A 14221-nucleotide genomic window follows, 5' to 3' on the forward strand; every position below is an offset into this window, starting at 1 on the left:
GCAGCGCACGGCCCATTATGAGACTATGAGACGTGAAGACTGGAAACCAACCAAGGTAGCAGTTTAGTAATCAGGAATACTTTTTTCTTTCACAACTGCAAGACTGATTTTGGATGATTCGTTTTTACCTTTCCCTACCACATTTGATGTGTGATTTATGTATCACTCACCCAGGATTAAAATTAGATCCTTTCCACCACAATAACAAAATAGAATGTCACTGGACTAAAGATTGCAATTTAAGATCATTGCCATCTCTCTGTTAAATGAAGCAATTAGTGCCAAATAAAACTGTCAAAACGTAAAGATTGGTGTAACAAAATATTTTAAAAGTTCATGGGATGAGACGTGTACAAGCACGGATTTTACCTGTGATGGATTTATCATGAATTATTGCTTGATAATAATATTTATTGAGACTACTGTGCAATTTTTCGTCTACCGTAGAAAAAAAGGGAGAAGAAACAGAATCATCAATAGGTGGGCAACTTTTAATTGAGTGTCACGTTTTCTCTATTTGACTGAATGAATGCGGTCATGATTTAGGCGCCATCCTGTGGCCCTGCTTGCGCAAATTGTGCGTATGGAGACGTGGAAAGGAGTCGTCAACTGCAGGTTCCCCCGTTGAGTCAAGAAGTCTGACCCCTGTTTGGATTTTTTACTATTCATTTTTGGCCCGTCGAGTGTTTGGATGACTGTTTTAACCAGACAGCTGTATCTGGGCTCTGTTGTTCACGCTCTCTGTCTGCCGGGTTATGCGTATTTTTGATGCGTCGGGAGGCACCTCCTACAGCTGCACTCCTGCACTTTCGGAACAGTCAGCATGACCAATCTGTCAGGATTTGTGAGTTGACAGCGTTTTTCTGGTTGAGGTAAGTTTTTAGTTTTCGCCTTTTTAAACTGAGACGCGTTGTCATGTCGGAACAGAAGTTTTGAGAAGCATTTGGGTCGGCGCGTCTTTCTAAACACTTCCATTTACGCTACTCAGGAAGTAGAAAACACACCGCGAAGCCCTTGAAGGACAGCAGCTTTTAGCCTTCCTAGTAGCCTTCCTCGATAGCTGAGCTTTACGTGTGATAGGAGACAAAGAAAGCAGGAAAGAATGTTATTCCTGAAAGAGGCAACTTGCCTTTGACGCGAGTCATCCTCAATCATTTCATCCCATATTGCTTTATTGTGATTGCTGCTCAGACCGTATCGGAATTGTAAAACAAGCGCGTCTCACTTGCCTTAAATCTGACCTGGAATCGTAAAACAAGATGTTTTTACAGAAACTGATTTTAAATAAATGCAGATAAAAGGCTCAATGGGGATGGATGTCTTGTTCATTTAGCCATCAACTTCTACCTGATTCTATTTTCCAGACAGGCCTGCCTCTGTAGATATACTCTAAATATAATTTCACTTAAACTCCTTTCTCATTTACTTATTGATGTGGCTGTTTTGCATAAAGCCCGCTTCACATATGAAAATGTAGCCTGTGTCTGGTCTCTGGATGCTGGCACACACACCGGACACGACTGCCTGCATTCAGCCTTTGTATGCTTCGGAAGGAGGGCAGAGAATCCTGCCCACACAAAGTTGGACCACCGATGCAAACTACGTGACCAGCGCTGTGAACACACAGGCTCGCTACGTGCTCTCAGTGTCCCAAATTATGATACGCTTTGTTAAACAGCATAGAAAATGCTCACTGACCTTGACATGCTATCATCAGCACACACACACACATACACTTGCAGACACACTCTAATGTTGCACATGGATAAGCCTGTACTGTGCTGTACGTGCACATTTCTGCTTTTTTTTTTTTTTTGCATCTTCCTCTCTGGCTTATCTCTTTATATGTCATTCACAAATGATAACTGTGGGACCAGTAACGTCATCATGAGCTTGTGGCTGAGCATTTCCTGTTGCTGCTGCAAAGATGATAAATGGTTCATCAGTGTCACAGAGCTACGACTTAAAGAGGTGGCAGAAAGATTGATGTGTGGTTCGGGTACTTTGTCTGCATCTTGAATATCGAACAGCCTGTTTTTCTGGGAGTGTGAAAATGTTTTCTTATATTTTGGTCTTTTTGCCTTGCAAGTTCCTTCGGCTTCGTTCTGTAACTGGGAGATGTTTTCCTGAGTTCCTGAGCTCTCATTTTGAAGATTTTTCTGAGTGCTACTCCTCTGGCAGACGATGGCTTCCAATATAATTGTGAGTACGGCAACCCGAGCAGTGTGTCACAATGCTCCTGAAATTTCCTGAAAAATTCAGCATTCTCAATTTCTATGGGAAAATCTAGCGTCTAATGTTCAGGCTTCGTAGCTAAGAGCACTGTGATGTAGCTGCAAACACACTTTAATCATTTACTTTCTCTGTTAGCAGGCATAACTTTTATAGGAATATTCATCTTTGTGAACACAGAAAATTATTTATGAGCCCTTTTGTCACCATCATGCACTCGTGACCTGCATTCGTGTTTGGTTTCCTTATTTGGGACGGGCTCATGACTGGGATTTATTGTCTGTGTTAGTGTTGTGGTTTAAAAGTTTGTCTTGTGAGATAATGATGTCTAACGGAATGTAATGAATGTTGGCTTGCAGGTGGAGCAGCAGTTTTCTCACAAATTCATGGTGACAGTAATACGAGCCCAGAACGTCACTAAAGGAGCATTGGGTGACCTGCGTGAGTCTCATTTCATGTTTATGTTCTGTCTCTCTTCCATCATTCCTACTGTATTAATGCAGGATATGGCTGCTGTAGTGCCTGCATAACTCTGTGTGTGTGTGTGTGTGTGTGTGTGTGCAGTAGACACGCCAGACCCCTATGTGGAGCTGTTCATCCCGACGGCCCCTGAAAGCAGAAAGAGGACCAAACATATAAACAATGACATCAATCCAAAATGGAATGAGACTTTCAGCTTCATAATAGATCCCAACCAGCAGAACGTCCTGGAGGTGAGGGTTGAGCGTCGGGGGGAACTGGGAGGGAATGAATGGGACAACTGTTTCCAATAGCTAATCGTGATTCCCACTGGTAATTCCCCACTATTTGAATCTTCTCACTTCCTCCTCATAGAGTCCATTAGTAATTTATAAAGAATTTACAACTCGTCTCCATCACATTTCCTCCTATTTAAAGACCTTTCTGATGTCATAAATACTCCCCCGTAGCAGCAGAGGTGTTTGCGTTCTTCCTGCTGTAGACTTTCCTTATAGGAACATTTTGTAGTGCGGAGCTTCCCCAGTCACACCACAGCAGATCACTGAGGGCTGTTTTGAAATGGCCTCACAGGAGGAGAATGTCCCGTCTGCATATTTACAATCAGTACTGGAGGGAGTGTAAATTTGTTTGTAGCATATTTGTAGTCACCTCTGACCAGATTATAAATCTGTATTTGGAGGTGTCTTTTTAACACACTCTGGATCCTCTACCACCGTTACCTGTTCTGGGGTGTAGAAATCGTGCATATCTCTGGCTTTATTGCAGGTCCAGCTTGAATTCTCAAAGTTGTTTTAACATTGAACTGGTTTTAGCTGAAGTTAGTCAAGTTTAACGATAAAACTGATACATAGCTTTTTAATCTCCTGATGTTTATTATATTCAGATAACGTTAATGGATGCCAACTATGTGATGGACGAGACACTTGGGAATGCCTCCTATGACATCACCAAGCTCCACATCGGCCAAAAAAAGCTGGAATCATTCCTCATTGGCAAAGTAAGTTATTGAGAAAAAGTGCAATTACAAGTTTAAAAACACAAGGGTGAGGTTTCCTGAGTCTGTCTTAGGTCAAAATTATCGTCTTTGCACGTTTACACAGTTATCAGGCATTTTATCTGCTTGTGGCCAATAATGACGCCTTGTATCATTTCAAACAGGCGACCAAAGTATACTTAGAGATGTCACTGGAGATCTGGTAAGTGTTTCAGGGATTTTAACTCAGCAGAGTTTAGAATTGTGAGGAATATTCCACCTGGTCCAGAAGTTGAAGTGGAAGGAAGTTACAAAAGTTTTTGATTGACAAGTTTTGAAAACTGATGTGAGATGTGCGTCAATTCCTATGTGAGGTTAAGCGGAATTGCCCCACAAGTGGTGATATCGTCACTGGTGTTGCACACACGGAGCTCTTGAAACACCTTTAAGCAGAAAAAAAACAATTCTGTGGTTCTTCCTGTAGCACCAACCTGGACCTGCGCTTCAGCCTGGCCCTGTGTGACAAAGAGAAGCGCTTTAGACAGACCCGCAGAGAAAGAGTCATGCTGGGCATCAAGAAGCTGCTGGACATGGAGAAGCCTCGGTTCCTCCCCACTTCTCCAGAAGAGGTGGGCACCTGGATTTATTACAGTTGATTGGATTTGAGTTCACCTTTAAGTTGGGCCTTGGTTTTGAAAAACCATCAATTTCCATAGTGTCATTTCAGAAAGAAGATTGTAAAAATGAATGGACATTCTTTTTATGTGACATTACACAATAGTGTCCAGATAATATTAAATACGAGTTAACATATAGCCTGAGTTGCAGCTTTGACACCACAACATCCTGGAGTTACAAGACAACCCCCCCCCATAAGCTTTTAAAATGTGTATTTCCTCAAACTCCTAACAACTTCTGCTTTTGAATCTGGCTGCCCCTGTCAGCATCCATCAGCTCTCTCTGACCCCATTTCAGACATCTGCAGAGGTGCAGAAAGGCAAGGTTGCGCAATGCAACTGAGGAAATAGCCGAAAACCCAAATGCACAGGCTCAACGCTGCCGCTCCTGCTGCTGCTGCGTGTTAATGATAGATGCAGTCCGAGGTTACGCAACTTCACAGAAGAGATGAAGCACAGAAATGAGATGTGATTAGTAGGAAGTCTAGAGGGTACACGTCTGCCCTTTTTTGTGTTGCAGGTGCCCGTCATCGCCATAGCGGGCTCGGGCGGAGGTTTCCGTGCCATGGTTGGCTTTGCGGGTGTGATGAAAGCTTTGTTTGAGTCCGGCGTGCTGGACTGTGCCACATACGTTGCCGGTCTCTCTGGATCGACGTGGTTGGTTTTGCTTTTACCACCTGGTTCTATTCAGGCAACGCCATCTTGACACGCTATTAGTGTGACTGACATTTTTATTTCTTCTCTCCTTTGGCCTGTAGGTACATGTCCACTCTCTACTCACACCCGGGTTTTCCAGATAAAGGCCCAAAAGACATCAATAAAGAGCTGATGAACAGAGTCAGCAGTAACCCGCTGAGGTTACTGATGCCGCAACACGTCAAAAACTACATCCAGGCCCTCTGGACCAAAAAGGCTACCGGACAGCCCGTTACCTTTACTGACATCTTTGGCATGCTAATCGGAGAGACACTCATACCTGCGGTAGGAGCTGCCCATCTATTTTAGGTTTTAGACATTTCTCTTGGTTTCTCACTTATTTCTATGCTTCATCATTACTTTCATCTTCATCTTAAATTCCTATTAATATCAACTGACTGTTTCTTCTGCCAGAGGATGGACATCAAATTAAGCAGCATCCAGGAGAAAATAAACCAGGCCCAGAGTCCTCTTCCTCTCTTCACTTGCCTGCATGTCAAGCCGGATGTTTCTGAGCTCATGTTTGCAGGTAAACGCAGACAGGACGGAAGTTTTAACAGATGTAATACACTGTTCAGAGGGTTTTCCCATGTAATGAATAATCAATGATAAGCAGATGAGTTAGACCGCATGGAAATTTTAAAAGGAAGAATTCATTTCCTTTACTGGCTTACCAGTACAACCGGGATGACTCAATACCTCCCAGGCTGTCATCCAGCATGCATTTCAAGGACGTAAGAGACACCAGACATCTGCTGAATTTGGGAAATTTTTGATTGTCACAGTTGAGCTGTAAAGCTGGCAGTATTGCGCAATCTTCCAGCCAACATTTCCTGCACTGTTAACCACTGTTAGCAGACTGATTAGCAATAAGTCACAAACAGACATCAGGATAGCTGAATATGCATGCTGATGGAATTAATAAAGCTCAACTGATCAGAGGGTAACCTGTAGATCAGCTTTACCTCTGCTGAATGCATTTTGCTTCCATTTATACCAGCTGCTTTTTAAGGATTGATTCAATTCTGTTGCCAAATTCTTTTGATTAATCACATGTTGGTTATTTTGATTCCTGTTTAAAGAGTTAATTAATCACAACAACAACTTGGAATACCATCCACTACAACACAGGCTTCAAGCCATTATCATATTTCTGAGGACTATTGTAGGCGTCAGTAAGGCTAATTATAATGTCTGAATCCGCAGACTGGGTGGAGTTCAGCCCGTATGAAATTGGCATGGCGAAGTACGGCACCTTCATGACCCCTGACTTGTTTGGAAGCAAGTTCTTCATGGGGACCTCCATCAAGAAATATGAAGAAAACCCTATTCATTTTCTAATGGGTGACAAAGACGATTTCATCTGCTGCAGATCGCAACCATTCAGAATATTAGCGAACCAGACGAAGAGAATGTCGCTGTTGTTGCAGGTGTGTGGGGCAGCGCGTTCTCCATTTTGTTCAACAGAGTTTTGGGACTCAAAGATACCGCTGGCGGCAGCACCATGGAAGAGGAATTAGGTACTGTTATCATGATTATTAAGAGATAAAAACGTATTCACCTTAATTCATTTGTTCTGTTATTTTCCTACTAACCTGTTTTGACTGTGCCTCTATGCTCCAGAGAAATCCTTCAACTCCCCCTCATTCGATTTTAAGTGGTTTTTATTGCCAAACACTTCCACTTCCTGATACAATCATTTGCACTCTACTGTTTGTATGAGCTTCCGTCTACTTGAGCGCTGTTTCGGAATTCCAGACGCTGACCTTCCTTTTGTAACCTATTTTTTTTTTGCGTCACCTTCACAACAATAGTAATCCCTCTTAAAATAGCCGGCCTAAAAATACCTCCCGGATTCAAGGTGCATTCCTGCGCGTGTGAGAGTTCTTGTTTTGTGTGAATGGATAATCAGCGTTGTCACAACAGCAGGAAACTCTGGCAGGTCTTCAGACGTTTGTTGTGAGTGGACACACATGTTTGGGGTGACCTTTAAACAGGCAGACATATTCACATTGATGACAATGAGCTGCTTGCACAAATGCTCTCAAAGCATCTCCACCCACTCAGAGAATGGGGAGCTAATCGCATGTTCCTTGGCTTCAAACACACAGTAATCAATCAACAATAGACGGGTCACCTGTTACAGAGGCAGTGTTGTGGTGTCTTAAACGAGATCCCGCTGATCGAACCTGTCTTCGTCGCCTACAGAGCAGATCAAACCGCAGCACATCGTCGGGGAAGACTCTCTGGATAACGACGACGAGCCACGTAAAGGTGAGACGCCACATGCGTGACGCCTTTCAACGGTGTCGTAAGTCCCTCACATGCTTTAGCAGCTGCGCTAACAAAGGTTTAGATTCTAACTCGGCATTTTCACACACAAAGCAAGTTTCCTGGAGATGACAATATGCAACCGAGAGGTTAAATAAATATTTTTCAGAACCTTTTAAATGTGAATTTTTGTAGCTAATTTCATGCTTGGGGGGGGTGAGCAGGAGGTTTCAGGTAGAGGAACATACATTCAGATTAATTATAAATTCATTATTTTATATTCTTAATGGGTTTTATCCACAATAACATCCTTAGAAAAATATCATGAAACTCAGACACAACAATCAATAACGATGACATCAGAATGGAAACGCCTCCATCACGATGCCCTCGTGTTACAGACCCCTGATCCAGATGTTATTAGCAGGCTAATCTTTGACATGTCGGTTGATGGGACATTAACAAAAGCTTGACGGTCCCTTCGATGTAATTTGTGATGCTCAGGTGGGACGGAGAACCAGGACGCAGAAGACGAGTACCACCGCACGGCCCAGGCCAGCTGGGTTCAGCGGATGTTCACGTCTCTCTTCAGCGACTCCGCGCTGTTTAACACGAGAGAAGGCCGAGCAGGGAAGGTGGATGGACACGATCATATTATGGTACCTTAAACCCTCCCAGGGTCTCATCACCCATCTCCCCTCGTCACCAGGTTCATAATTTCATGCTGGGCCTCAACCTCAACACCAACGTGCCGTTCTCACCTGCCAGCGGGGTCACGTACCACGGGCCTAGCCCAGAGGAGGAGGTGGATGCTGTCACAGGTATGATGGATGCCATATTTCTAGTGTTTTGCTTTTCCATGGGCAGATTCATTCCTTTATGCGTGTTTCCAACAGCAATAAAAGGTTAGGTGTGGTATTATATGCCGATATTTTTCTCATGGAAAGGGCAGCAATATTACATTGCAGGCAAGCATCTCTGCCCTTTGTCAACAGATTTGTTCCAGCGGTTTAAACAGCAATGAGAGCCTTTCTGTCGTAGCTTAAGTGGTAATCAAAGGTGTGGCTGAATGCATTTTTAAGATTATACCCATCCCTAACTCTGCAGTGTGATGCAGGTGACTCAGTGTAAGGAAACATAGCGAGCGCCAGCTCATGTAGAATAAAATGTTGCTCCAGGTGGAGGAAACTGCAGCTAATCCCGCGCATTCATTGGTCGCCATTGTCTTTCAGACCCCGACGAGTTTGTTTGCATCTACGAGCCTCTGGATGTGAAGAGTAAAAAGATCCACGTGGTGGACAGCGGCCTGACCTACAACCTCCCTTATCCCCTCATTCTGCGGCCGCAGCGCGGCGTCAACCTCATCATCTCTTTTGACTTCTCGGCGCGACCCAGCGACACCAGCCCGCCCTTCAAGGTCATTATGCAGTCACACACTGCGGGACGTGAACCACTCGCAGGTCACCTCCTTCTCTTATTGCCTCTCATTTCTAAATATCTGCAGGAGCTTCTTCTGGCTGAGAAATGGGCCCGCATGAACAAGCTCCCGTTCCCTAAGATCGACCCTAAAGTCTTCGACCGCGAAGGCCTGAAAGAGTGTTACGTCTTCAAGCCGAGGAAAGGTGAAAAGAACTGTCCAACCATCATCCACTTCGTGCTGGTCAACATCAACTTCAGGACATTCAAGGCACCCGGTGAGTGTCTGAGTCACGCTGTTCACTGCATGTGTGTGCGGGAACCTCTGTGGTTTCATTCAATAATAAAACTGCCCTTTTCCTGTCGTGTCACATGAGGCGGCTCTTCCGCGAAACTTCTTAAAGGAATACAACTGGTGTGACGGTCAAAGTTTTGGACTTTGAACTGAGTGACCCCTCAGCTCAGGGTCTGATGTGCACCACAAAGTAGGCCGCGCTTTACGAGCCGCCCGGGTGAATCATGGTTCTGGAAGGAGCCAGGTGCTGAATGTCTCGCTCCAGCGAGAGAGCGCTGCGTAAACATGCCATACATCACGAGCAAACACGTACTGCCGCCTCTTTACGTTCAGTCGCTCCTCAGCCCACATGCTTCCGCTGACTGTTTATGGATGTTGTATAAGTTGTTTGCGAGCTCAAACCCAATGAAACCTGGGGAAATCGTGACTAAAAATGCATTAGCTTTATGGACAGGTATTTTAGTTAGGTGCTTTTTGAGAAGCTTTGGTCCGTCCAGATGATTGAACTGTGCACTGTGACAGTTTAAATACAGTCCCTATTCATGTCTTTATTACTTAAACACAAGGAAAATATGTCTTTTTTATTTTTTAGAACTATCAGATTTGGTCATAATAAAGAGGGTCGTCTGTTCTTTGTTTTATCCCAGTCGGGTCTTAATAACGGTATTATTAATGAGCTGATTTAATTCCCCTTCAAGGTGTTCCGCGGGAGACGGAGAAGGAGAAGGACTTTGCAGATTTTGACATCTTTGATGATCCCGAGTCGCCGTTTTCCACCTTTAATTTCCAGTACTCCAACGAAGCCTTCACCAGGCTCCATGACCTGATGGAGTTCAACACCCTCAACAACCTGGAGGTTTGTTCCCCACTGCAGCCATAGCTCCTGTCTGTAGGATGCAGTATTTTCGGAGTCATTCATTCTGATAATCTGCCCTCATTAAGGACTCTCAATGGGGAAGTTGTCACTCCACAAATATGACTTTGTTGTGCAACAGCAGATTCTTCAGCTTCCCAAAGGCCCGGATTATAGTGCATAATACGTGTCTTTTCTAGTTTCCAGTGGGTGTGTCGCTGTAAGAGGCCCACTCACTTTCACTCATATCTGACTCACTTCCCTGCTGAGTAATCGTGCATATGATGCCTTTTTGACTCCACTCAGGGGTCAATTGTCGCATCAAACGCTGCCCAGACCTGTTAACCGAGAGCTAAATGGAGGCCCTGTTTCCAATGAGACTCACTTCTTGGTAGCCAGGTGTTGCATCAGTGTTCTGAGAAAGATGAGGTGACGTGGCCATAACACAGCGATCGATGAAACATCGAAACAGTGAAACAGAGAGTGTGGGGCACTGTACCAGCAGGAGTTTAGCTCATCATTTAACTGTAGTTTCGTCATGGCCATCTGTCAGTTTCAGATACTTTCAGGTACTTCTGTTTGGAAAAAGTCAGAGATAAGCTGCTGTTGGTTTTGTCCCCCCTCCTCTCCTCATCTGACGTCTGATTTGTTTGAACTTGCCAGTTATCGGTTTTATGGCAGTTCCACAGAGGTTGAGGGCAGTGATGGAGATGGACTTTGGTTGAACCCGTCTACTTTAAGGATGCATAAAACGTAAAACATGGCGTGTGGTTCATTTTTTTATTTTTTTTCCCCCCCTGTAGGTGATCAAAGAAGCCATCAAGGAGTGCATCCTGGCTCAGAAGGAGAATCCCTCGTGCCTCTCTCGCCCTTTCTTTCTTAGTGAAATCCCTAAAAAGAAGCTTCCAAAAAGGGATGTTTGGGTAAAACCTTGGGAAAACCTTGGGAAGTAGTAACCAGTAAACTGATCTTTTACATGTCCTTGGCCACAAAAAGCAGAGGAAGACTGGACGTATTATTTGACACTCACTAAACGCAGCAGAACGTGGATTGTAATGATAAAAACCCTTCCGCTTTGATATATCGTGTGATTTTTCTCCTACAGTCACCACATTCCCGTCATACGTTGGCAGCACTTGGGTTCAGTGCAAATTTCTGCTAAACCTTCCCGACTTGCAGCGCCGCGCGTTTCAGATTTTTGTTGGGTTTTTTTTTAAGCGGATGGCCTGTCCAAACATGTAGTCTTGTTTGAAAACATGGAGGAGGAGGTCGTTACCATTGGTTTTGTTTGGTGACGGCGCCAACACACGCGAAGCGCATCGGCCCCCCCTCGATACCTCAGATCTCTCAATGACTCTCCTCCACCACCAAGAAAGAGACGCTCCCTGCTTTTTCAGGGAGTGTCTCCCATGAAAGCCACCATTTTGGAACAAAACAACTGCGTTGCCATGGAAACGCCCCTTTCACTTCTTCTATCAGGTGTGTTTAGTTTCCTGTCCATTTTGTCTCAGCCTGTCTGTTAACCACAGGTACAGTTTGGGTTTTCAAGAACACAAAATCGAAACCAAATTGTCGACGCAGGGAACAAAAATGTTGTGAGATCACCAGACCTGTGATGAAGTTTGATGGGATTTCTGCACACTACATCTCTACCTGCAGCACTGAAGGCTTGGAATTCAACACAGTCTGACACAATACACTAAGCTGCGGGGCCCTGAAGGTGTGTAGAATTCCTCGCCGCAGCGCTCCGGATCTGTGTACTCATGTTTCAGGCCTGCCAGTGTGGAAAAAGCCAAGAAAAGCAGGAAAATTCTGGAGCCCTTCCCGACGGGCACAGCCTGCCTGCCTTTGTACTCTTCATTTGTCTCTCCATTTTGTGTTTTCTGTAGTGTAACGTGACTGTTTTATCTGTTAGGGTTGTTTTTTTGATTCAGTTGCAGCCCAGCTTTGCGCAGCGTGAAGGTGGGAAACAGGAAAACTGCTGGCTTGCGTTCCACCTTAAATGTCACTTTTAGGGGATTTAGGTGTGTTAGACAGGCAGATTTGGTGGAGAGAGCAAAGGTCATGAAGCGTGTTACATGTTCGTAATAAGTGAATATTTTTTTAAAATTCTAGATCATTTTACTGTTTCTTTTTCTCCTTTTTTTTGTCTTTGATGTTTACGGTTCTAGTGGATCAGAGATGGACATGTAGGCATTAACTGTTAGGGAATCGGTGTCATGTTTAATGTTTATGTGGATTATGTAAGGATGGTAATAAAATATTCTATCACGTAGTGTTCTCTGGTGAAATATTTGACCCTACCTTCATCCCCATGAAAACAAACACACAAAAACCAAAACACCAGAGGCGATTGTGCAGAGCTGCAGATGTTATGTTTGTAGGTTTATCTTAATAAAGGAGGACGAACAGGTCAAATCAAGGGCATTTTGCTTTAATCACGAAACAACTTCAGCGTTTAAATGTTTCCACTCATTTCAGAGATTAGGGAGAGTTTTAGCTTCGTTCAGCGGTTGAATATGACTGATAACTGGTCTTTCATCCATCTCAAAGAGGAAGGTTTGGCAATACTGGTACGGCCGCACTGGATGACTTTCACCTGGAGCATTGCAACAATCAGCCACACCCATCAGCACTGCTCCGCTGTGGCAACCGCCAAATTGTCGTTATCCAGGAACAAACTCCACTCAGGAAGGTGCTAATTGTGCAGTCATCATTGGTACAGAAGCCACAGAATGTCTCTGATGTGGGTCCAGGCCCTCCCTCATCCTGAGAACCAAGTGATGGTCATGTATGTGCACATGGTCTGGACCTGAGTCATGAGCATAGCACAATAGAAGGGTTGGGGCAGTGCACAAAGCTGCCAGTGATAACACTGCACGCAAGTTGTGTGTGTGTGTGCGCGTGTGTGTGTGTGTGTGTCCGTGGGAAATACATCCTAAACACCAGGAGTCTAGACAGGAAAGATAAGGAAATTAAAAATTCCAACGCCAACAAAAGCAAAGATGAAAAAAAGCGTGAAGTCATCTTTTATTTAATGGATTCCCAGAAAAGGTCACGTCAATGTGGTCCTCTCAAAATGTTTCACCCCTCTGCTCCTGCGGCTCGATAAGCGTGTGCCGACTGTTTATCCTAACATGTCTCTTTGATTTAAATACAGATAAGTGGGCGAAGAGGCAAAAAGGTGGAAAGTGTGTCTGTTTTCCTGCATGTAGAGGAAAAAAGTGTGACGCAGAAGAAACTCTGACATCAGGCAGCTGCTGAGGTGGTCTCTGAAGTCACTGCTCAGGTAAATAAATCAAAGCGTCAGGGTCAGTTAGTAGTGGTGACTCAACCTTCTCACACACACACACACACACGCACACACACACGCACACACACACACGTCTGGTCATTTTATCACAGTGTGAGTTCTCTTAAGTGAAATCTCGTGCAAACTGGTGAATGAATTGTATGTAAGGAATTCTGGGATATTACGCTCTTGCATCACCCCCCAGTTAGCGTGCATGAGCGTGCGTATGAGTAAAGGCAGCAGCTTTGTGTGGCCTCGTCTTGTCAAAGCAAGTGGATGTTCTGCAATCATAAATAATAAGTTGGTATTCTGGGTAACTATAATTCTTTATGTTCACACTGACGTCAAGGTTTTTGAGAGACTTTACTGAGACTTTATTGCTTCATCTTTAATATGATTTTTGCTTCACTGGTGTCATTTTATGTCTGGGCCAAGAAGAAAGGGGAACATCATTTAATTAAAGATACATCACAAAGAGACGTGGCCTCTGAAATCTGATTAATACGTTTTGAACTTAAAATAAATCATAAAATCATAAAATGTTATTGATACAATGGGAAATTTATTTTCAGTTACTTCAAAACGATTACTCTAGCCTACTCATTTAATATTCTGTGACAACGAGTCATATGGTACAATGATTGCCAATGTAAGGAACATTTAATTGTTAATATGTCTGGTTCAAAAGTCAACATTTGTGTATAAATGCATACAATAGAAAGATGCGAAGCACACAACTGCTAAAAGGAATATGGTGTCTGAATGTGATGCAGCAAACCGTATATGTATTTAAAGGGGGGGAGTTAAATGTCTAGAGATGCGTTCATATGTGATATTATTAATATTACGTTAACAACATGTTCTTAAACTTTTAGCGTTGAAATTAATGAAATTAATTGATTAAGTAGTTCAACGCGTTAGCAGCTATTTGATTGATTTCTTATGTTTGGTTTCCCTCTACTGGCCAAAATTAGGAACTACATACGGTGACGTGTAGTTACACTTGCTGTCCACTAGAGGGTAATATCGTGCGCGC

General features: G+C 43.8%; 1 protein-coding gene across 1 annotated transcript; it reads left to right on the forward strand.

The window, feature by feature from the left end:
* The first annotated feature begins 586 nt into the window (after window positions 1-586).
* pla2g4ab (phospholipase A2, group IVAb (cytosolic, calcium-dependent)) lies at window positions 587-12169 on the forward strand. Its single transcript, XM_011619752.2, has 19 exons — window positions 587-872; window positions 2090-2202; window positions 2592-2673; window positions 2797-2945; window positions 3596-3709; window positions 3871-3908; window positions 4170-4314; window positions 4883-5019; window positions 5121-5343; window positions 5473-5587; window positions 6265-6402; window positions 6489-6578; window positions 7267-7332; window positions 7834-7964; window positions 8039-8150; window positions 8562-8746; window positions 8834-9023; window positions 9739-9896; window positions 10697-12169. The coding sequence occupies exons 2-19, from the start codon at window positions 2185-2187 to the stop codon at window positions 10844-10846; spliced, it is 2241 nt and encodes a 746-aa protein (XP_011618054.2). The 5' UTR covers window positions 587-872; window positions 2090-2184; the 3' UTR covers window positions 10847-12169.
* Window positions 12170-14221: the final 2052 nt, after the last annotated feature.

The sequence above is a fragment of the Takifugu rubripes genome, chromosome 20 (assembly GCF_901000725.2).
Source record: "Takifugu rubripes chromosome 20, fTakRub1.2, whole genome shotgun sequence".
NCBI classification, from domain to species: domain Eukaryota; kingdom Metazoa; phylum Chordata; class Actinopteri; order Tetraodontiformes; family Tetraodontidae; genus Takifugu; species Takifugu rubripes.

Bases quoted from the DNA above. Each gene is read 5' to 3' on its own strand.
- pla2g4ab (XM_011619752.2), top strand. The intron at 7,965-8,038 runs GTGGATGGACAC...CCTCGTCACCAG, and splicing joins GAGAAGGCCGAGCAGGGAAG to GTTCATAATTTCATGCTGGG. The intron at 9,897-10,696 runs GTTTGTTCCCCA...CCCCCCCTGTAG, and splicing joins ACACCCTCAACAACCTGGAG to GTGATCAAAGAAGCCATCAA.